The following is a 22,733-nucleotide window of genomic DNA, read 5'->3' as shown; positions in this document are numbered from 1 at the left end:
TCCCAGGACACACAGTACATCTGCAGACACATAATCCTGTTCCAGCACACACAGCCCGTATCGGGACACACGTCCCCTGTCAGCACACACAGCCTGTACCGGGACACACGTCCCCTGTCAGCACACACAGCCCGTACCGGGACACACGTCCCCTGTCAGCACACACAGCCCATAGCGGGACACACGTCCCCTGTCAGCACACACAGCCCGTAGCGGGACACACGTCCCCTGTCAGCACACACAGCCCGTACCGGGACACACGTCCCCTGTCAGCACACACAGCCCGTACCGGGACACACGTCCCCTGTCAGCACACACAGCCCATAGCGGGACACACGTCCCCTGTCAGCACACACAGCCCGTACCGGGACACACGTCCCCTGTCAGCACACACAGCCCGTACCGGGACACACGTCCCCTGTCAGCACACACAGCCCATAGCGGGACACACGTCCCCTGTCAGCACACACAGCCCGTACCGGGACACACGTCCCCTGTCAGCACACACAGCCCGTACCGGGACACACGTCCCCTGTCAGCACACACAGCCCGTACCGGGACACACGTCCCCTGTCAGCACACACAGCCCGTACCGGGACACACGTCCCCTGTCAGCACACACAGCCCGTACCGGGACACACGTCCCCTGCCAGCACACACAGCCCGTACCGGGACACACGTCCCCTGTCAGCACACACAGCCCGTACCGGGACACACGTCCCCTGTCAGCACACACAGCCCGTACCGGGACACACGTCCCCTGTCAGCACACACAGCCCGTACCGGGACACACGTCCCCTGTCAGCACACACAGCCCGTACCGGGACACAAGCCCCATCCCGGGCCACTCGCTCCACCCCTGGACAGGGGCGGGCGCTGGGGCCGGGGGCGGGCGGAGCTCCTTCGGCCGCGCCTCCGGCAGAGCGGGGCCGGGCGGCGGCGGGCGGCAGCGGAGCGGCGGCAGCGGTAGCGCCATGGCGGAGGCGCAGGACGGGCCCGGGCGGCGCGGCAAGAGGCCGGGGGACGGGGAGGAGGAGCCGGGCGAGGAGGAGCGGGCCGGGCGGCGGCGGCGGAGGTGGGCGGTGGGATCGGGACCGGGATCGGGCCGGGGATCGGGATCGGGATCGGGGCAGGGACCGAGCTCCGGGCCGGTCTCGGCGGGCGCTGGCCGCGGTGCTGGCCCGGCCCGGCGGTGGGTGGCTCTGGCGCTGTCCGTCCCTCACCTCCTGCCCGGGCAGCTTCCAGCCGGCGGCGGAGTCCCGGGGAGCCACGGTCCTGCACGATACCATCAGCACCCGCCCGCAGCCCCTGCCAGGTGAGGCAGCACCCCCGACCCGCGCTGCGCTGCTGCTGGTGCCGGTACCGAGCCGCCCGGGCAGCGCTTCCCGCTGACCCCGTCCTCTGTCCCCCCCCGCCCCAGCGAGGCACTTTGACACCAAGACAACAGAGCCCGTCAGCTTCTTCTTGTCTGGCCTGGAGGAGCTGCTGTCCTGGCAGCCCGATGGCAACGACGACTTCAACATCTGCACTGTGCAGCTGGCCAAGCGCCAGCCCCCGCTCCACAGCAAGAGGCCCCGGACACTGGTGTGCCACGACATGCGTGGCGGGTACCTGGAGGACAGGTACATGCTGGGTGGAGGGGACGTGGCAGGGAGGCCCAGCATCTCAAACCTGTTCTATTTCTGCTTGATTTGTTTCCCACGGGCAGGGACGGAGGGGTTTGGGGATGGAGCACCATGACCTTGCTCAGGCCAGCCCTAGCTGGGGTCTGTGGGGTAACTCAGTGCTACAGCTCTGTGCAGCTCCTGGGCTGTGAGTCAGGCTCCTGCCCAGCCGCGCAGCCGTTGCCGGCGTCCTCCTCGCCGTGCCCAACCCTCCTCTTGCTGCCGCTGCAGGTTCATCCAGGGTTCAGCCACACGCAACCCCTACGTCTTCTACCACTGGCGGTACATCGACATCTTCGTCTACTTCAGCCACCGCACTGTCACTATCCCACCCGTGTGCTGGACCAACACGGCGCACCGGAATGGCGTCCTGGTGCTGGGTGAGGCAGGGCCAGCTGCAGGGCTGGAAGCTGCAGGACCAGGCCTGCGGGAGCCCTGGGCATGCAGTGACTTTGCTGAGGTGCGTGGCTGACGCTGGTCTCACCATGTCCCCAGGCACGTTCATCACGGAGTGGACGGATGGGGAGAAGCTGTGCGAGTCCTTCCTGGCTGGCGGGGAAGAGGCATTCCGTGCCGTGAGCGAGCAGCTGGCGCGCATTGCCCAGCACTACCGCTTTGATGGCTGGCTGGTCAACATGGAGAACACGCTGAGTGTGAGCTGTGGTCCCCTGCCCATCCCCGGTGCCCGGCTGTCCTCACTGCCCCATGCTGACCTGGCTCTGCTCTCTCCTGCAGGCGGCAGCGGTGAAGAACCTGCCCCCCTTCCTGCAGCACTTGACCGCACAGGTTCACAGTGCCGTGCCTGGGGGCCTGGTGATCTGGTATGACAGTGTCCTGCAGAATGGCACGCTGAAGTGGCAGAATGAGCTGAACCAGGACAATAGGTGAGGCCAGGTCCTGCCCCATCACTTTGTCTGGGTGGAACTGACACTGGGTAGGGGCTGAGCCCACCCCAAACCCAGGGCGCAGCACATGGCCTGCACAGGCCCTGGAGGGGTGGTCTGCGGGAACTTGCACTGACCCTCGTCCACAGGGTGTTCTTTGATGCTTGTGATGGGCTGTTCACCAACTACAACTGGAAGGAAGAGCACCTGGAGCGCACGCGTGCGCTGGCCGGCCCGCGCCAAACTGATGTCTATGTTGGCATCGATGTCTTCGCCCGTGGTGATGTGATCAGTGGTGGCTTTGACACCAACAAGGTGGGTGTGCCGGGACCCTCTGCCTCCCCCAGTGCAGGGCTGCCTGTCCCATGCTGCTCAGTGCTTGTCCCTGCAGTCGCTGCGCCTGATCCGCCAGCACGGCCTCTCCGCTGCTGTCTTCGCTCCCGGCTGGGTCTACGAGCACCTGGGCGAGGAAAACTTCCTGCGCAATGAGAACAAGTGAGGGTGGCTCAGAGCGGGAGGGAGGAGAGGGGAGATGCGGCCAGAGCACTCCGGGATGCAGGGCAGTGGGATGGGGCTGCAGGAGACCACGGCTGCTGTCCAGGATGGGCTGGTGAGGCCGTGCTGGGGCAGTGGCCGTAGCTGGGGGTCTCTGCTCTGATCCATGCCTTTCCCTCCAGGTTCTGGGGCTTGCTGGCTGAGTACCTGCTCACACACAGCGTCTGCACTCTGCCCCTTGCCACCTCCTTCAGCCTGGGCATGGGCACCAGCAGGTTCCTGGATGGGAAGGTGGGTGTGGGGTGATTATTTGGCTCCAGCTGTGCAGGGGTGGGCTGTGCAGGGGGGACCCTTCTCCCGGCTCCCCACCCAGCCCAGCTTGCCCTGTCCTGCAGGTGGAAGAGGCCGGGCCCTGGTATGACCTGAGTGCACAGGAGATCCAGCCCCTCTACCCGGAGCAGGAAGGCAGGCTGAGCACAAGCTGCTGCCTGCAGGATGCCTGGTGTGGTGGCAGCTCTCTGAGGCTGCAGGGGATCATCCCTGCCGGCGAGGAGCATGTGGCCATCCGGTGAGCTGCGGGTGAAGACCCTCACCACCTTCTCAGTGCTGGGCTGGCATGGCATGTTGCACGTGGTGAGCGTGCTGCAGGGCTCTGCCTGCACTGCCCAGCAGACCTAACCGGATGCATCTTCTCTGTCTCTCTCCTCTCTCTCTCTCTGTCTCTCTCTGGGTGGATTTGGGGTCATCAGCCTTTTCTCTTTGCAGATGCCGGCGCCCCCCAAGCTCTTCCTGACCTTGCTCTACAAGCTGGAGGGGCCGCACACCGAGTTTACTGTTGCGCTGGAGCTCACCACCTGGGACTCGGGGACCTGCTATGAGGGCAATGTCACCTCCCTGCCCGGTGAGGACCCTACCCCTTCCCATGCTCTCTGTAGCGAGCACCCACTGCATGGTGGTGGCATGGGACCATGGGGGCATGGGACCAGCTCAGCCCCTCACCCCCCTGGTCCCACTCCCTCCGATAGAGCCCAGCGGCCGTCATCACCCCCGGTTCCTCTCGGCACCACCGCCCGGCCTCGCCAAGCTGCTTGCCTCCTGCAACAGTGGCTCCCATGGCTGGACCAGCCGGTGAGTGCGCCGCTGGCACCGTGTGCCCATGGGTAGGCATAGGCACCCCAGGGCTCCCCTGGCACCGTGCCTTCTCTGCCCCTTTGCTGTCAGGTGCTATGAGCTGGATCTTCACGACTGCAGCCTGCGAGACCTCTCCCTGCTCGTGTCCCGCCAGCAGCCCAGCCCACAGGAGATGCCCTTCTCCTGCCTCCTCGGGGAGGTCCGGGTGAGTGCCTGCCCTGCTGCTCGCGGAGCTCGCCGGTGCTGCCCCACCTCCGCCTCTCATGGAGCCGCGGTTCCCTCGGCAGGTGCTGGATGCGGCCAGCGTGGCGGCCGCCCCGCCGCAGATACAGAGCCTGTTGGCCTCGCAGCTCTGGTGGCAGGAGGGCCCCACGGCGGAGCAGCTCTCGCTCAGCCTCACCCTGCGCTGGACCTTCCCGCCCGGCCAGGCCAGCTGGTTCCGCGTCTTCAGCCAGGGCGCCCGCTGCCGCCAGGGCCAGACGGCGCCGCAGCTCCTGGGGCTGGCGCACTCCTGCCTGTACCGCGCCGTGGGGCTGGCGGTGCCGCGGCCGGCGGCCGGGCAGTCCTGCCGCCTGGAGCTGCTGGTGGAGCCGGTGCTGCGCAACGAGCTGCCCGTGGACCCGCAGCTCTGGGGGCGGCTGGTGTTGATCTACTCTGCACCAGCCACGGGCACCAGCAGAGATGGGCATTAAAAGCAAACGTGGTGCGGCCCCATGTCTGTGTCTCCTCTGTGCTGGTGGGGCGGCTGTGGGCTCAGCGGGTGGAGGCTGCATCTCATAGAACCATGGAACGGCTTAGGTCAGAAAGGACCTCGAGATCACGCAGTTCCAACCCCCTGCCGTGGGCAGGGACACCTCACACTAGACCATGTCGCCCGAGGCTCTGTCCAGCCTGGCCTTGAACACTGCCGGGGATGGAGCATTCACCAGTTCCCTGGGCAACCTGTGACAGGGCCTCACCACCCTCGCAGTAAAGAACTTCTTCCTTACATCTACCCTGAACTTCCCGTGTTTCAGTTTAAACCCATCACCCCTTGTCCCGTCGCTACAGTCCCTGATGAAGAGTCCCTCCCTGGCATCCTTGTACGCCAACTGATTTGGTGGCTCCCTCTTCTCCCATCACCATGGCTGGGCTCAGCCCTCACAGCTGGGTGCTGCCCAGGGCCCCCCAGCTCCTGCCCGGGGACACCTGCCCTGAGATCTCTCCTAGCCCCACATCCCCTCACCTCGGGAGCAGCCTGGTGCAGGTGCGGAGCTGCCAGCAACAGCTCTGCTGCCACGCTCGGCGCTGGGGGCTGCACCATCCGCCATGGCCCTGCCCGCGCCGCCGCTCGGGGCTGGCCTGCAGCACTCCCTCCATGGCCGCTGCGGAGAAGGAGAGAAAATTTATCGCAGCAATTATTTCCTCACAGTCTGGTGAGCAAGCAATTAGCAGGCAGGGCGCAGGAGCGCGCCACGCAGCGGGGTCACCCATCCCCAGCTCCCCCGAGCACCGGCCCCGGCCCACAAACAATGCTGGCTCCTGGTCAGGAAAATTAATATGTCAGCAGTTAAGATGCTGCTCCGCGGTGGGGACTCGCTCTGACATGAATTATCTGAGGCTTGAAAAACGAAGGGCTCAGCACAGCCAGCGGTGAGCTCCTGCTGTGCCTGCATCCCGCTCCCCGCTCCTTCACTGTGGCAAACCCACCCCACCGGGTTCCCCCCTTTGCCTGCCCAGAGGTGTGCCAGGACAGCCAGATCCGCCGTGCCAGCCATGGCCCTGCGCCAGTCAAAACCTGAGTCGCCCTGGTTGAAGAAAGAAATCTTTATTAATAATTTCAATAATAATAATAATAATAATAATAATCCTTGTAATAATAATAATAATAATACTGTTTATTAGAATGGTCACACCTTTGAAGCATACAGGATGGGCAAGTGCCAGCCTGCTCGCCGGCGGCCGGCGCAGGGGTTGCTGTAAGGAAGAAGCCAGTACAGCGGTGGAAGGAGCTTTGTACAGGGCAGGGGCATGGGGCCGGGGCGGCCGGGGCTATGTACACTGGGAATAGAAAAGGGGGAGCTCGTTGCTGGAGCGTTGGGGTGTCTGCAGACTATAAAGTGAGGTTTGAGGAGTGGTGGTGCCGTGGGGGGCCGAGCGCGAGGCCGGCGGGATGGGGCTGCACCCTGGGTGGGCTCTGACCCAGTGTGCCGGCTGCTGCAGACCGAGCCCGGGGCTCAGGCTGGTCCCCACGGGCGATGCCAGTCTGGTCCTGGGCGATGCAATGGCCGAGACCCCGCTCCGAGGGCTGGCAGGGTCCCACTGGCCTGGGCAGGGATGGGGAGCCAGGAGCACGTCCCGTGCCACGCAGCAGGCAGGAGCGGGAGCAGGGTCGGGGCATTCCTATCGGAGCCCCAGGGGATGGGAGGGGAAGGGGATCACAAGCGAGTTGCAAGAAGCTCCTCTTAACAAAAGTTCCCTTTAAAAGGCAGAGGCTGGTCCCCTGCAACGCCCAGCGCCTCAGCAAAGCGGCTCGGCGCGGGAGCCGAGGCCTCGCACACTCGACACGCTGATGACCGGCAGCTCAGGAAGCACGAGGCTGGATTCCCACCCCAGCACAGTCCCGGAGCCGGGGCTCAAGGAAGACGTGGTGCCAGGCGCCGTGGCCCCTCCGGACACCCCGGCTCGGCCTGTGCCGGCTCCCCCTCCGTGCGACGGGCTCAGGGCGAGAGGGGCCCCTCCGGTGTGTCCGTGCGTCCAACCGTGCTCGCCGCGGGCTCCGCCGGGACTCCTCGCGCGGGGCGTGCGGACATTTGGGGCTTTCACGTGGCTGCTGCCGCTTTGCCTTTTTTTTTTATTATTTTTTATTTTTGTTGCTTTGCTTTTGATTTTTTTTATTTTTCATTTTTTGGGGTGTGTGGGTGGATTTTTTGCCCTTCCTGGTCCCAGAAGGAAACAGCGGCGGTTTCACTACAACAGAAACAGAGAGGCAGGTCTTTCACTGGAGCCGCGCGTGGGCAGCCTGGCCGGGGCCATGCTGATGCCATCCCGGCCCCCCTAGCCCCACACTGCGCCCCAGCCCGGCTCAGCCCCTGAACGTGCAGCAGCCCCTGCTGGCTCCTCTCTTTCCTATGCCCCTCGGGCTGCCGTAGGCACCGTGCCCCCCGTGCCTGCACGAGCATCCCCTCGGCTTTGCAGGCGGATAAGCCCTCTGCACCCCAGCAAGGGCAGTGCCTGCCCGGGGCTCAGGTCAGGGTGAAGCCACACGAGGACCCCACAACCCCCCAGGCTCTGGGCTGGGGGTGCTACCAGGGCCGAGGGCTGGCCCTGCTCCCCATGAACCCCAGGGATGCAGGGACAGGAGCTGCCCCATGTCCCTGCAGGCAGATGATGCAGGAGACCCGGGCAGGCGACAGGGTGGAGCAGCTCGAGGTGACCCTATGGCCTGTGGGCACCGCGGCTCAGGGGAGCCTGGCCGTGCCCCAGCCCGGGCACCCCGTGGTTCCTCCAGAGCCTCGGCCGTGGCTCTGGCTGCCTGGTTTGGTTTGGTGCTAGTGAGCAGTCAGTGTTAGTGGTGGGAGGGGCTGTGTCTGTCTTGCTAGTAGGGAGTGAAGCGGCTGTACCCTCCTCGGTATAGACTAGCCTGCAACATCAAAGATGAAAAAAAAGCCAATCAGTATTTGAGAGAGAGGCAGAGCCCAGTTCTTCCTTTCCTTTCCTTTTCCTTTTGGTTTTCACTTTTTTTTTTCTTTTTTTTTCCCAAATGACACCAAATCACTTCTGTCCTTGGGATGTGAGGGGCAGGCAGGGCTGAGGGGGCCCGGTGCTGCCCAGGCTCCAGCACGGCTGTGGGTGCTGCCTTGGTGCCGTGCATGGGCAGAGGCTGCAGGGTGCCCCCCGCATGGCAGCACCGTGGCCAGGCTGCTCCCACCTTCAGTGACTGCGGAGCCCTTCCCCATCCCCATCCCCATTCTGCACATCCCATGGGACAGCGGGGCCACTGCCCCTTGCTACCAGCTGCTTGGGTACCAAGGAGTGCCGAGGGGTGCTGAGGGGTGCTCGGCAACCTGGCCCCAGCCATGGGGTTAAAAAAAAGGAAGAAAAAGAGTGGTTGGCTTTGAGATCCCCCATGTGAGTGGGATTTTTCATCTTTGATGCTGGTTGTGAAGCTAGCCGAGAGCCGTGGGCTGCAGGCACCAGTGCACATGCATGCTCCCTGGCACAGGGATAAGAAAGGGGGTCCTGGTCCCTGGACAAGGCTTCGGGGGCAGCTGGGTCCCCCAGAAGCAATGTTTGTGGGCAGGAGAGTGTGGGACTGCCACCAGCTGGGTGTAATGGGAAACGTGGGGTGAAGGGTGGGGCTGGGGGTCATCCTCTCTTGTGGCCCTGCTTGTGCACAGAGCCAGGCAGGGGCTGTGCTGCTCCTGCCACCAGCTCTGGGATCCCCATCCTGCACCCCACATGCAGGGCTGCCCCGCACCCTCTCAGCGCCTGCCCCATGCCCCATGGGCTCCCTGGGCTGCAGCTCGCGCCGCGAGGCAAAGAAAGGCCGCAGGGGCTGCTCTTACCATGGTGCCGATGCTGTATGTGGCGGCGGGGCCGATGGTGTGGTGGTACGGGTCTGCCGCTGCATACACTCTGCCGTAACTAGGAGCAAACACAGCAGCGGGTGTTAGCGACTGGGGTCGGGGTCCCAGTTCCCACTGCAGCCACCCCTGCCTGGCCACTGCTGAGCCTGGGAGACCCCTGGGATCACCCCACTTCTTCCCCCTGGGAGCCGCAGAGTCCCAGTTTGCAGGACACCCTCATCACCCCTGGCTCCATCCTCACCCCACAGGTGAGGTGCTGGAGTAGGAGCAATGCCCGCGGTGCACAGTGCTTACCTGTCGCTGTATGCTGCCGCCGCTGCCGCAGGCTGGGCGTATCTGTAGGCAGCATAACCCCCCTGCAGGAGAGAGACTGCATCAGGGACAGGCAGCACCCTCGGGGGGCTGGGCACCCCCAGACTCTGCCCGGGAGCAGCGGTGGGACCCCAGTGCCACCAGGCACACTCCGGCCTCATTCCCATTCCCCAGGGCCTTTCACAAACATTAACCTTAACAAATTAGTTTCCAGAGGAGAGAACATCACCTCCTGATGGCTTTAATGAGGTGGCACGTTCGAGAAACCCGTCAGCCGCCCGCCTGAAATACGGCCAACGGCTTCTTAAAGATGGAGGTGAAATGCCGGTGTAAGACAGTGCACCAGCACTCGCTGGGGCTGTAAATCCCTCAGTGCGGGGGCTGGCGGGGGGCTCAGGACCCTGCACGGTACCACCCTGCCTGCCACGTCCTGTCCCCATGCACCCGGACTCCTGCTGCCTTCCCAGGGGCTGGCAGGGGCAGAGCCCTCCCCAGAGCCGCCTGATGCTGCTTGCCCCTGGCCCTGGCCCAGACCCGGCCCGGCAGCACTTACATAGATCTCAGCTCCGTAGAACCCGTCCTGATAAACGACCCTGCAAATGAGGCAGAGGCATCAGAACCTGGGCGCTGCCACTGGCACAGAGGGATCGGGGGCACGTGGGGGAGCTGCTCCCAGCAGTGCCCACCCGGGCAGAGTGAGAGCACATCCCAGGCAGACACATGGGACAGGCCACAGGGATGGAGGAGCCCAGGGTATCATCGCTGCTGGCAGCAGCCACAGCCTGCCGTGGCTATGCCTAGCACAGTGGCTGTGTGCATGCCAGCAGAGTATCCCATTAAACCAACTGACGCTGCTGGAGTTACGGGCTCCTTTGGGGTGCAGGAGGCTGGTGAGCACATGGGTCACCCCAGGAGGCAGCAGCCTGGGGGGTTCACAGACCCTGAGGCCAGGCTGGTGCTGATGGAGCTGCTGCCCATCCCTGAAGGGAGAGCCCAGCAGTGCCAGCACTGATGGCAGCAGGGTTAGAGCAGCGGCAGCAAAGGGACCCCGCACCCCGAGGCGGGTGCCTGCAGGCGCCCGGTACTCACGCTCCGTAGGTGGGGATGGGTGGCGGCGGTGGTGCAGCACGGAACGTGTTGTAGACGGCGCGTCCTCGTCCCCGTAAGTGTGCCCCTCGATAGGCCACGGCCGTCCCCGTGGCGGGGTACGGGAACCCCGTTACTGCAGGAGGGAGGGAGGGAACAAATGTGGGCTTCCCGCAGCAGCTCCCCATGGCACGTGTTTGGGACCCCTGCCCTCACCACGGGGCATCCTGTGCCACAGCCTGACTCTGTACCCTGGGACATGGCCCCATGGGGATGTCGGGGTGAGGGGCTGGGGAACGCTCAGAGCAGTGGTGGGCTCGGACACGGCACAGAGCCAACGTTCAGGTGGATCTGCAGTGGGGTTGGCCCCAACCCACCATTACCTGCGTAGAACTCGGGGCCGTAGACTGCTCCCACCACAGGGTTCAGCTTCCAGCCTGTGGGCAGGGAGAGATGGTGAGGCCGGGGACACCCTCCCCGCAGTGCTCCCTCATCCCCAGCAGGGCTCTGGGGGACCACAGCTCCCACCCCTGTGGCCTCAGGGCCCAGGGTGCTGGGAGGCTGCACCCACCCTGGAGAGGAGCCGCAGCTCCTGCGCTCCTCGTGCTGGCTCTTACCATTGGTGTAGGGGTTGGCAACCTTCTTGTTGGTCATGACACGGGCCGTGGCATTGTTCACCTGCAGAGAGAGCGGATGGGGGCTCAGCGCCTGTGGGCAGTGGGACTGGCGAGGCCGCGGTCCGGTCCCGGGCCCGCGCTGCTGCACTTGGCGCGATGGTACTGCTTCGGGTGCTGGAGTGAAGGATGCACGGGGAGACATGGGGTGAGTCTGCCCCAGCTGCCCTGCCTGCTGCAGCACTGCCTGGACCCCCGGCCAGCCCAGGCCTCCTGCACCAAGCACAGGAAGGATGTGTTTGAGCTGCCCTGCTTCCCACCTCCTGGACGCAGCATCCCAGCTTCTGTGCAGCATCCTTCCCTCTCAGGTGCAGGGAGATGGGGACAGCACATGGAGCAGAGAGCTCATATCCTCCTTGCAGAGCTTAGGGTGGTTGCACGGTGGGCACGGGGCTGAGCTGGGGTCCACCAGACCCCTCTGTAACCGGCAAAACCCAGGCAGAGACCTGGCCAGTGCCCCAGCTCTCCCTGCACGTGAAGGCTTGGTTTAGCCAATTGCTCTTTGTGCCAAGTGAGGAGCTCCCTGCGGCGGGCACACATGCTCCTGTGCCACGCTCATGGACACATGCACGCGGCGGGCAATCCTCCCCTGGGTGACACCCAGAGCCACCCCAAAGCATCCCCTGCCCCAGGCAGGGCGCAGGGGACACAAGCACACGCAGGCATGGCACTAGCACACTTATCTGAGCACCTCAATCTTCCGGCCCTCTACGATGGTGCCATTCAGCTTCTCCCGTGCCCGGTCGGCATCTGTGCTAGTTTCAAAAGTTACAAACCCAAAACCCTGTGAGCAGAGGAGAAAAGGAGAAAGAAAGAGACAGAGAGAGACAGAGAGAGGGTGTGGGGACAGAGAGAGAGAGGGTGTGAATCAGGAGAGCTGGCGCAGGAGAGGAGGCTGCCGCAGTGCAGAGGTGGAGAGCCTGGGCTGGGGTCCCTGCAGGGTCCCTGCTGAGGCCCCAGCATCACCCATGAGCTGGGAAAAGAGTCTGGGAGAGGGGCACAGAAAGCAGGGAAGATACAACAGAGACATCCACACACAGAGGGGGTAGAGCGAGCCGAGCCCTCCCCTCCCTCCGGGGTTCGGGGTGCAGCATACACGCAGCCCCCCCAGCTGGCACGGGGCAGGGGGATGGGGCTGCCTGAGGTGGGTCCCCCCAGGGTGGGTACCCTGTGCCTGGATCCCACAGGGCAGGAGAGGAGGGGAGAGCGGGCACAGGAGCCAGGACCCTCCCCGGGCTCACCGTGGCAGCGCCGGCCGCGGGCAGCACCCACCTTGGAGCCCCGCTCATTGAAAATGATCTCCACGTCCAGGATCTTCCCAAATTGCTGCAAGCAGAGAGCAGAGGGTGAGCACTCGGAGCCCCCGGCCCTGCACTTCTGGCACAGCAGGGGCAGGGGTCTGCTGCCATGGGGACCGGAGCAGGAGACCAGGCCAGCGAACCCTCAGTGCCATGCCGGGGAGAGCCCCCAACCCTCCCAAGACTTTTCCAGGACTTGACTACCGTCCACAATCTCAGCCTGCACCGCTCTGAATCCTAGTGAGGGCTGGGAAACGGACAAGGGGAGGGCAACAAGGGCTCTGTATCCCCCATCTCCATGCACGGGACTTGATCCAGAAGCCCAGCTGTTTACTGGGGTTCAAATCCTGCATAGCAGCAGCCAGCAGTGCCACGAAAGCGCTTGGCACGCCTTGGGCTGGCAGGATGGGCCCTTGGGACAGGGACAATGCATGGTGCAGCACTGAGCAGAGAGCAGGGGACGGGGGTAGCTGGATGAGGCTGGACTCACCCCGAACATTTGCCGCAGGTCGGGGTCCCGGAATCGAAAGGGGATGTTGGAGACGTGTAACCTCTTGGGCTGCTGCTTGTCTGTGGTATCTGTGGAGTGTAGCTGCTGGCTGTCTGTCTGTGCCGCCTCATCTGTCTGCTGTGGGATACAGCTGGACGTCAGCTCCACGTCCCCAAAGCAGGGATCAGAACTCTCCTGTGCTTGGCCCCCAGAGACACCCTGGACCCTGTGGTCCCCAAGCTCTGAGCACCCCATGGGTCTCCCTGCAGCCTGGTGAGCTGGGAGGATGCCGGATGGGATCTGCCTGTGGGGAGTCAGGGAACGCCAGCCTGGGAACCAGCCACCAGCCCTGCCTGCACCTCCCCGACCCAGCCAGTGCTGTGAGTGGCAGCAGGGCATCGCCCACCCTGCGAACGGTGCAGAGACCTGGGGGGCTGAGCGCTGGGGGGGAGAAGCAGGGGGTGACCCATAACAGAGAGCATTGGGTGGCCTTACACCGGCCTCTCCTCTAGTCACCCCAGTGGCACTGGTGCCTGGGTGCTGTGACCACGGCACGTTGGGGTTCCGGGGGGTGGGGATGCCTGTGGTGGGGGTGCCAGACCCGCCCAGGGGCTGCTGTGGTCGGGTTGGGAACGTCTCAGCTCAGCGGTTTCCTGGCTGAGCTGCATTACAACCCCGTAATTGAAGCTATCTGGTGGGAAGGCAGCCAAGCAGGTAGATTACAAGCGATTAGGAATGCTGGGAGGGGCTGCGAGGCAGAGAGCCGGCAGACGCGGCACCCAGCCCGGCACCCGAGGGACCACGGCGGGGCTGGCACCACTGCCTTACCGGTACCGGCTGCGTCCCGGCTATGGACTGTGTGCTGGCGTCGGTGCCCGGCTGCTCGGCGTGGCTCTGTGCTGGTGTGTAGAGGGTCATGGCGTGCTCCGGTACTGTGCTTTGCCCCGAGTAGTCCGGCGTGGGGTGCGGGTGCGGCGGCGCGAACTCTGCGGGGATCCCGTTCTGGGGGGGCGGGGGGTACTGGGCCGGGGGGTAGGGCTGAGCCATTGCGTCCGGCGGAGCCGTGGCGTCCTGGTTACCCTGCCAAGACAGCGGCACCGGCCCCTTACCCGCTGCTGTCCCTGGGGTGCCACCTGCCGGGGGGGGTCCTGCTCCCGCAGCCAGCCCAGGCTACCCCAGCCCACGATGCCCCAGCCTTTGGTGTCCTCCCCAAGCCTCGGGCTGTCTCTGTGCCGCAGCAGCTATTGGGTCTCATTGCCACAGCTGAGCCCCCATCCTCTCCTGCTCCAGGGTCCTGCCTGCCCCGTGCACTGGGCTCGGGCAGCAGGAGGACAGAGCCTCCCTCCACAGGGCTTAAGTAGGGGAGCCCACACATCACCCTCTCCTCTGGGAAGGAAACCAGGACAGTCCTTGCTTTGGAGTCCAGCACGAGGACAAGCAAAGCCAGGCCAAGGCTGGCAACATCACTCTGGAAGGCTGCAGAGCACTAGCACCCACCGGCAGCAAACCCAATATCCTGGTGATGGTGGTAGCATCAGAGGGGACTAGGGTCGGAGGGAGGGAACCAGGGAGGATGCCGATGACCTCTTGGCAAACACAGGCAGGGATCAATTAACTGCTAATTATTTAATTAGGCCCTTTGCTCTAACACAGCTGGCTCGGCTGCCCTGGTCAAACAGGGTGAGCTGCACTCATGCCATGGGGTGAGGGCTGCCCATTGCCTGCTGGGGTACAGCGGGGGGGCTGCCAGCCTGTGCCTCACACCCACCATCCATCCATCCTCACAGCAGGCACCCAAGGGCTCCCCTCCCTTGCACACGTGTGTGCTGCACCCGCTGCCACACACAAACACCCTCTGCGGAACACGGCAGCAGCCCCTCGGATGCTTTACTGCCTCCATGGCAGCCTCTCACCCATGAAATACATCTGTGGCTCAGCCTGTGCTGACAAGCTCCTTAATTGTGTGTGTGGCCGATTTATGGAGCACAAGGACATTGGGGGCAGAGGGGGGAGCACTGCCAGGCACCGCTGCAGCCGGCAGGGCCATCGCACCTGCAAGGGAGGCAGCAGAGCCCACACTGGGGCCACGCTGGGGACCACATGTGAACCCAGTGTGAACAACCCTGCTACAGATCTGCAAGTCACTGGCAGACTCCTGCCAGCCCTGTCCGTGCTGACTCAGCTGCTTGGGGACGCGCCAGCCAGATGCTCCTGCCAGCACGGCTGGGGGTGCTGGTGCTGCCGATGCTGTAGGAACCCCATCCCCGGTGCTGCCGTGACCCAGGGCAATGCTGTTGTCTGCACCGCGGTGTGAACCCACCTTGCAGGCTGGAGGGTTCCATCCTGCACCCAGCCTGGCCCTGGCGCCTGAGCCTGCTCCTGGGAGTGGGCAGACACTGAGCTCCCAGTCACACTCCCGGCGCCTGACCCTAGCCTCCTGCATGGATGGAGCCAGGAGCAGCCTGCAGCGCTCCTGCATGCTCCACTCTAGGTGGACACTCATCCTCTTTATCACCATAGCCGGGACCAACCACCATAGCAGCAGGAATGGGCACTGATGCCCAGCAGGAAGAGCCAGCAGGCAGGGGGACGCAGATGGGTGCTGGGCAGGGACTGTCCCCACCCACCCAGGCCTTAGTCCCTGCTGGCTCCTTGCCATCCTGCCCCGACAGCCACGCTCAATATCTCTTATTAATTGGGGCTGTCGCAGTGCTTGTCTGCCCAAGCATTATTTCATTCAGGGACCATTAGGTTCCCCTGTTCTGCTGCTTGCTGTCGCTGGGGCTGCTGGTGCTGCAGAGGCACAGAACTATGGCTCCTGCTGCCTCCCTCTGCCGGTGCTCCCCGTCCATCTCCGGGGCTGCTGGGCTGGGTGGCAGGGGTTGACAGGTATGAGGAGGGGATGGCGACAGGTTTGGCTGTGCAATACCCACTGAAATGACAGGGAACGGGCTGCTGCTCGCTCTGCACCCTGCACTGCCTGTGTCCTCCCCTCCTGCTGAGGATCCCAGGGACAGGGAGCCCCATCCATCCAGCCGCTCCCCAGACCCAGCCCTGGAGTGCGGAGCTGGCAGCACCCTGAGGTCCCCTGTATGGCGTCCCCTATCCCCTGCTCACAGCTCAGCACCACACCACCAGCCCTGCGCAGCGGCTGGCGCAGCAGGTAAGGGGTAGATATCATCTTTAGCTGATTAAATGTCCCTCATTAACGAGTTTCTTTAATTAATGAAGTTTTTGTGTTTGCTCCACTTGCTTTCTCCTCACTGCACTCTGCCTCCTCAGCACAATCCAGGCCATTTCCTTTCAAGTCATTTGGCGCGTGGGGCCAGTTCCTGCCGACGCCGCACTTTGGTGATTGTGCCTGTCAGCTTGGGGCTGCCAGCGCCATTCCAACGTTTGCTCCTTCTTAAGAAAACAAGGCACCTGCAGCCCCGTGTCTGAGCAACCAGCAAAGCACAGAGCACCTGCGCTAACGACAGGGCACCCGCTGGCCCCGGCACCCTGCCCTGAGCCAGCACAGCTCACCCACGATGGGCATCCTGCCGGCACAGGACAAAAGAGCAGGGTGCGACCTCCCCTGGGTTATCAACCACTCATGAGCCACTGTCACCTCCTGCCACCCACCTCTGGCCATAGACAGGCAATGTGGTGGCCCCATGGCCCCCAAGGCAAGCCAGCGAGCCATGCTGTGCTCACCCAGTGCTGCTGTTGCAGGGGTGGCACTGCATGGTGCCAGCACAGCACCGCTCACTATGGCACATATATAGCCTGGCTGGAAGCTACTGTGCTGAGCCCTGGAGCAGTGGGGACGGGGCACAACCCTGTCACCACACACCTCCCCACTGCCAGCGCAAAGAGAGTCCCCGAGAGCAGCCCACACCGAGGAGCCTGCAGCCATGCGTGTCCGAGCAGCAAAGGAACACGGATTCAGCCCAGCGCTGGTCCCTAATGCCTCCCACTGGGAACCAGCCATGTCCCAAGGGGTGCAGCACGGAGCTGGGGCCCTGACCCCATCACAGCATCCAAGGAGGACACCAAGATGCTCCTCCAAGCTGCACAGCCTCAGCACATCCTGCAGGGTGGCTGCTTGCTGCTGCAACAGGTCTGCAGCACGGCGCTATGGTGGGACCCACTGTGCCTGCAGCAGGACCCAGAGCTGTGACAGGGAGGCTGATGGGAGCATCCACCCTGGCGCTCGCTGCCTTGGAGAAGGGCAATGCAGCAGTGCCATGTGGCACAGATGGGCTTGGCAAAGCCCTGGCAGCGGCAGGAGGGTCCTCACATGGCCACGCATGCCCCCCGGCACCCAGGGACCACGGGCCATGCCCAGCACAGCTCATCCGCGTGACAGCCACAACGTCCCCGCTTCGATCCAGCCGCTTGCTCATGCTAATGACTATCAACATGAAACAGGGGCCGTGAAGGGGAAGAAAATTACTCCCTGAAAAGGAATTGACTGATCCCCGTCATTTCTCAAGGAATCACTGACCTGTGAATATTTCATTACCCAAAATGCCGCGCCATCCATACAAAGCAGTGCCTGGCCCCCAGCAGGCTCCAGCCACAGAGCCCCAGGCTGCAGCATAGGGTCGGGGCGCTCGCGTTGGGGGCCTCTGGATTCCAGGAGGTACAAGCCCTGTGTGCCACAGGGGACAGCAGCAGTTGCTTCTCCTCTCCTCCTCTCCAGAACGGGGCCATTGCAGCCCCATGGAACTGGGGAGGGACAATGGGGGAATCGCCCCCGCCGGAAGGAGCCGTAAAGGGAGGTGAGGAGCTGCGGAGGCCGGAGGTAGCAGCCGCTGTGCTTAATGTCTTCATTAAGGAGGAGGCAGGGAGGGGTGGGAGCTTGCTAATGGCATCTGCCAGTGATGCTCAAGTGGGAAACTCTGCAAAGAGCAGCAGGGCTGGAGAGAACAGGCAGGACCCGAGGGGCAGGACTGATGGTGCAAGAGGAGGAGGAACTGGGGGAAGGCAGGGCAGCCTGCTAGCATGGGAAAAAGACCATTTGCTGGGCTGCCACACACTGTCCCAGCACCTTCTGCCCCCTTTTCCTTGCTGCTCCTGTCCCCCAGCAGAGCTCAGTGGCCAGTGCACTGCCAGGGCTGGACACTGCTTCCCTCTACCTGCAGGAGCCCAGGAGGACCTGGTGGCCATGCAAAGGCCGTCAGGAGCAGAGGTGAGATGCCAGCCCAGGCAGCAGGCACAGCCCATGTCCCATTGTCACCTCCCACGTGGGGCCAGGGGGGAGCAGGGTCCGGTCCCAGCTTCCGGCTCCACCAGCTGGAAACTTCGAAGCTGAGGCCACATGAAATATTCATGAAGTAAATGGTGCAATTTCATCTGCATTCAGCCAACTTCATGTATATTTCAGAGTATTATGAAATGATAATGTTGTGTAACCGAGGCGAGACGGGGGTGCTGGGGGGGCTCCCAGCCACCCCCACGTGCTCACGGCTGACACGGTGCAGGTACCTGTGACGGAGACGGGACAGGATCAGGCCCGCAGCCAGCGGGAGGACACACAGCGCTGCTCTATCCCAGCACTGCCAGCGGTGCCAGGGCTCACCCACAGCAGCTCCCAGCCCCGAGCACACGCTGCTGATGGCACAGCCAGGCCACCCCTGCCACAGCTCTTCTCCCCGCAGCAGCGCAGCCCTGCTGTGCACAGTGCTGGCCAGGGTTCCCAGCAACGCTTGGTTCCCATAGGCCACGAAACGGTTTGGGATGGGCGGACACACGAGGCACAAGCTCAGCTGCAAAGCAAAGGGATGGCAACGGGCTGGAGAGGACCCAAATCCTCACAGCATCTGCCTGAGCTACCTGCTCCTGCTGAGCCCTGCAGTCACCAGAGTCACCGCCATGCACTGCACGGCTCTGTGCATCAGGGTGACCAAAAGCCACACCAGAGACTGGCCTGTCTGCTGCTGCCAGCGGTGCCAGGAGGCAGCCACCGTCACCTCACCTCTGCCAGGAGCTGGGGGCACTGGAGAGCCCTGGCAAGGGCCGCATCCACCAGCCTCATGCTTCAGCCGTGGGCATGACACCAGCTCCAGCCGCATGCGTGCATCCTGCTCCACAACTCATGGGTCCCCAAGGAGCCCAGCCACTGCCCGGTCCCGGCCCCACTCCTGCAAAGCCTCTTGCACCAGGAGCCATCCATGGCCCTGTCACTGTCACACTGTCATCACGCTGGGCTCTGGCACAGCCGCACGTGGCGCATGCTCACACCAGGCAGTGTGGGGCACCGTGGACCCATGTGTGCGCCCGGGCGAGCGCTCTCACGCAGCCCTCTCTAATAGGCAGTCAGGAGCATAATTTTTCCTCTAATTACATATTCAGCACTTCTGAGAAAATGAGATTTTGGTAATTCAATTGGACTGAGAAGCAGGGCTATAATAAAATGAAATTTGTAACAATCGCACAGTTAAATTAGTTAAATGGAGAGGAAGGAGCTGTGGAAAATTGACCCCTCGATCTCCTAAAGACTAATCAGACATTTGAACCCAGTTGTGCTAACAAAGCCCCCAGGGTGTTGCAGCACAGCACGAGGGGGAAACCGGAGGTGCCGCGAGGGAAGAGCTGGAAAACAGCTGGGACCACGTGGAGCCGCAGAGGGGACCCCCAGCTCCGGGCCCAGGGGGGGTGGGATGGGTTTGGTGGAGAGAGTGCCAGGACTTGGCCATCAGATGCTGGTGAAGGCCAGTGCCATGGTCCCACCAGCTCCTAGACATTCACCACATCCTTGACCGCGCTTGGGTGTATAAAGGCTGGTGAGTCCCTCTCTGCCACTGGGGACCACAGGGATGCCGGCAGCCATGCCCTGCAGTGGGACATCCCTGGGTGGGGACAGCCACCGCAAGGACACCAGGACAGGGACGCAGCACACTGCCCCGGGCAGGCAACGCTGGGGGAGAGGGGTGTCCCGCAGCTGGAGGGGCTCTGCAGTAGGTACGGGGTGATGAGCCCCAATATTTATCCCTGTGTTCATCTTTTCTGGTTTTTCTCATGAAGGAAAAGCAGAAAAAGATGAGTTTCTCATTTGCAAGTTAATTAGTCTAATTACCTCTAATTAAGAGCTCCCCACACAATGCAGATCACAAATACGCTGCCACTGTCGCCTGCTCCCACTCTCTTCTCCCCAGTTCTGATTTTACACAAGAGCTGTTTGAAGGCTGAGGGGGGGAGATGCTGAATAGGTGCAGCCGGTGGGGGATGACAGTGTGGGATCCCCCCAGCCTGGGGCTGCTCCCCCTATCAGCTGCTGCCAGAGCTCCTCTAGCCCCACCAGTGCTCCCTGAGGACCCCAGCCTGCAGCCAGAGCTCAGCCCATCCCAACCCCTGCCCAGGGTAAGGAACTGGGGGCCCGCTGATGTGCCACCACCCTGTGCCACCAGGACAGTGCTGCAGCTGGGCACTGGGACCTGTGGGGATCATGTCAGCTTACGTGTCATTTTCTACTCAGGTAATGCCAGTGGCGAGGGATCACAGTGTGGAGATGAGGGGAAAATCATGATGAAGTGCTGCAAGCCTGGAGCTCAGGTGAGGGGGAGCAGCCAGACCTGCCTGGTCCCCCTGCCATGGGCCACCAACTGCCACCACCCTGTATCCCACAGCAAGCCCCAGTCACCTCTCTGGGTGCCAGCCACAGTGACCCCCTGGCTCTGCAGACATGCTCCAGCCCCAGCACCCATGTCGTGGTGATGGGAGGCCTCCTAGAACCAGGGTGCAGCAGCCCCTGGCTCTGATGGAGGGGGCACGGATGAGATCCCTGAGGGTGTGAGTGGGACTTGGCTCCACAGGTGCTGACCCAGCAGGTTCCCACCCGCCTGTCCCACACAGCAAAACCCTGGCAGCTCCAGCGCAGGGGCAGGGGCTGCCCAAGTGCTGCTGCTGGCACCGCCTGCATCCCCTTCCTGCGCTCCTCTCACTGTGCAATAGGTGACTGCTGCCAGGGATCACATCTCAGCAGTGCTGTTCACACAGGGGCTGGTGCGAATCCTGCTGATGCTGTGCAAACCCCATCTCTAAGAGCCGTGCAGCACAGCCGGGGTGCCACAGCCGCTGGGGTGAGGGCGCTGCCCCGGCAATGCTGTGGCTGCCAAACGCTGGAGCCGCCGATCACTTGGGAAGGGGTGAAGCCCTGTGGGAGCCAGGAGCTCGAAACCTGCTGGTCACACAAACTGCCAGGCTCACACGGGGCTCACCCCGGCACAATGGGGCTCACCAGGCGACAGCCATTGCCGCAGGGAGCATCCTCAGTGTGCACAAGCAGGGATGTGCCTGTGTGTCCCCTGCACCGGGGGCTCATGCCCACACTTGTTCTATACCCCCATTTACCTGCAGTGCTCCCTGACCACTCCAGCTCCTGCCCGCTCCCTGCTACCCACCAGGAAGGTCAAAGCCCCAGCTTCCCATGGGCTTGGAGCCTCCTCTGCCCCACTGCCCCACCCCGGGCAGCCCAGCACCAGGAAGACTCAGCTCCTTCCACACAGACACTTGGTCCCCCCCTGTACTGAGGCACTGACCCAGCAATCCCCAACACCGGCACTTCCCCAAGCTTCCCTGTGCCCAGCCCACATCTGCCCGGTGTGCCTGCTTGTCAACACCAGCATCACCAAAGGGACTAGAGCCCATTCTGGAGGGCTGCGGTGCTCTTGGTGCCCACGCTGCTCACCACTGAAGGCCGTTGTTACACAGACACAAGCCGTGGGAACAGGGCAGCATCGCTACTGCTTCCCACAGAGCCACCGTGCTCACGCTGGGGTTGATGCCAGCAGCACCCTGCTTCTGAGGTCCCTCTGGAATGAGGGACGTGATGCACCCGCCACGCATGGGAGTCCTGTCTGGGACCAGCGACAGGTCTTGCTCATGGGGAGGGCAGCCGGGAGCCGAGGTACCACCGCATTGCTGCAGGTCCCTGGAGGAGCCCAGGGAGATCGGCCCCAGCACCCAGCATCCCACCCAGCCCTGGCTCCAGCCTCCGGAACCAGTCTGGTCCTGGGGCAGCGCAGGGAAATCTGGTTTCAAACGCACTTTCCCATTTGGGTGCTGGGCCCTCAGCTGGGGGCAGGCAGGGGCTGGGGCCGGGAGCTGGCGCGGGCAGCCTGCGCCTTTCCTTCTCATTAGCCTTTCTTCGTTAAACCATACCCCTGCACCCACTGCCTGTAATGCTTTAAAGAATGATAGATACTAAATCTAATTTAATCTACTCATTCACCCATCACTACAGTACTAAAATAGGAATATACCTATAAAAAGAGCATCGCCAGGCAGTGTAGGCCCAAATTACAGCTATTGTGGGAAAAGCAGCTTTGCAAAGCTAAAATTAATGTCAGTGTTTTCAATATATTGAAGAACAAGGAAAGCAGGTTTTTTGCAGCTTTCGAGCCCGTCCTGTGCTATGGAAGGCGGCTGCTGTGGTGCGGGAGAGCAGCCAGAGCCAGGAGCTGCTGTGCCGGGGCTCACATCCACGCGATGCACAAACCAGGGGAGAAACCAGGTTTGAAACGAACCCGCTGCTGCAACGCGCGACAATACAGCTCAGAATAGACGTGCTCCCTAAAAATATAATATGCTAAACTTGGCAGCAGCCCTTTTGCAAAGGAATTTTCCAAGCAGCTTTTTGCAGAAGCTGTTTCCTGGTGGGTCGGGTGCTGCTCAGCCGAGCCTTGGGTGCTGTGGGCTGGGCAGCGCGGTGCAACTGCAGGCACCAGGGATGCACCAGAGATGCTCCTGGTGAGCAGGGCCGGGGGGGGAGCTCAGCCCGCCTAAGCATCAGCCAGGTCCTGCACCCAGGTCTTCACACAACACTGCCTGCACCAGGGTCTGTGCCTCACTCAACGCTGATGCTGAGCCTCAGAGCATGGGTCTGTTTTGGGTCAGCACCATGCCTCGTCCTGGAGCAATTATCTGCTTGCTTGTAATTACAGCAGAGAGACTTTTTAAGCAGCAACTGATTCCTCTGTTAACGAAACGGAGCAACCAATGGCTCGCTCTGCACCCAGGTCCTCACTGAGCAAGAGCTAAACGTTATCGCCAAACCCCACCAAAGGATACAGCATTCCTGCCTGTCCCACTGGAGTGGGCTGCTCGGTCATGGTCATGCGCCCACCCTGCAGCTCCCTGCTGGAG

General features: G+C 62.9%; 3 protein-coding genes across 17 annotated transcripts in view; 1 reads left to right on the top strand and 2 right to left on the bottom strand.

The window, feature by feature from the left end:
- The window catches only part of CANT1 (calcium activated nucleotidase 1), a 93,420-nt gene that overhangs the window by 10,214 nt on the left and 60,473 nt on the right, over window positions 1-22,733 (bottom strand). The gene's annotated exons all lie outside the window — the stretch shown is intronic.
- On the top strand, window positions 921-4,884 carry ENGASE (endo-beta-N-acetylglucosaminidase). Its single transcript, XM_062624383.1, has 14 exons — window positions 921-1,075; window positions 1,239-1,315; window positions 1,421-1,622; window positions 1,896-2,044; window positions 2,160-2,317; window positions 2,400-2,548; window positions 2,698-2,863; window positions 2,940-3,043; window positions 3,226-3,334; window positions 3,439-3,611; window positions 3,793-3,944; window positions 4,069-4,171; window positions 4,265-4,379; window positions 4,462-4,884. The coding sequence occupies exons 1-14, from the start codon at window positions 975-977 to the stop codon at window positions 4,864-4,866; spliced, it is 2,163 nt and encodes a 720-aa protein (XP_062480367.1). The 5' UTR covers window positions 921-974; the 3' UTR covers window positions 4,867-4,884.
- The window catches only part of RBFOX3 (RNA binding fox-1 homolog 3), a 136,888-nt gene continuing 120,120 nt past the window's right edge, over window positions 5,966-22,733 (bottom strand). For 10 of the 15 annotated variants that reach the window (XM_062624394.1, XM_062624395.1, XM_062624391.1 and 7 more), the window contains 11 exons: window positions 13,431-13,682; window positions 12,603-12,740; window positions 12,087-12,140; window positions 11,506-11,598; window positions 10,758-10,818; window positions 10,524-10,577; window positions 10,144-10,276; window positions 9,608-9,647; window positions 9,037-9,098; window positions 8,722-8,800; window positions 7,135-7,796 (listed from right to left, as the gene is read on the bottom strand). In XM_062624394.1, coding sequence (XP_062480378.1) covers window positions 7,752-7,796; window positions 8,722-8,800; window positions 9,037-9,098; window positions 9,608-9,647; window positions 10,144-10,276; window positions 10,524-10,577; window positions 10,758-10,818; window positions 11,506-11,598; window positions 12,087-12,140; window positions 12,603-12,740; window positions 13,431-13,682 — 1,011 coding nt within the window. In that variant the 3' untranslated portion in view covers window positions 7,135-7,751. The other 5 variants (XM_062624400.1, XM_062624402.1, XM_062624388.1 and 2 more) reach the window with 4 other exon arrangements.

Source organism: Pezoporus occidentalis, unplaced genomic scaffold, assembly GCF_034315485.1.
Source record: "Pezoporus occidentalis ecotype Australia unplaced genomic scaffold, CSIRO_AGI_Poc_V1 ctg266, whole genome shotgun sequence".
Taxonomy (NCBI): Eukaryota; Metazoa; Chordata; class Aves; order Psittaciformes; family Psittacidae; genus Pezoporus; species Pezoporus occidentalis.
The sequence above is the reverse complement of the archived record's forward strand: the minus strand, read 5'-3'. Positions and strand labels throughout refer to the sequence as shown.

Excerpts from the sequence above, each read along its gene's own strand:
- ENGASE (XM_062624383.1), top strand. The coding sequence starts at position 975 with ATGGCGGAGGCGCAGGACGGGCCCGGGCGGCGCGGCAAGAGGCCGGGG. Across the intron at positions 1,623-1,895 it reads GGCGGGTACCTGGAGGACAG|GTTCATCCAGGGTTCAGCCA; the intron begins GTACATGCTGGG and ends CTGCCGCTGCAG. Across the intron at positions 4,172-4,264 it reads TCCCATGGCTGGACCAGCCG|GTGCTATGAGCTGGATCTTC; the intron begins GTGAGTGCGCCG and ends CTTTGCTGTCAG.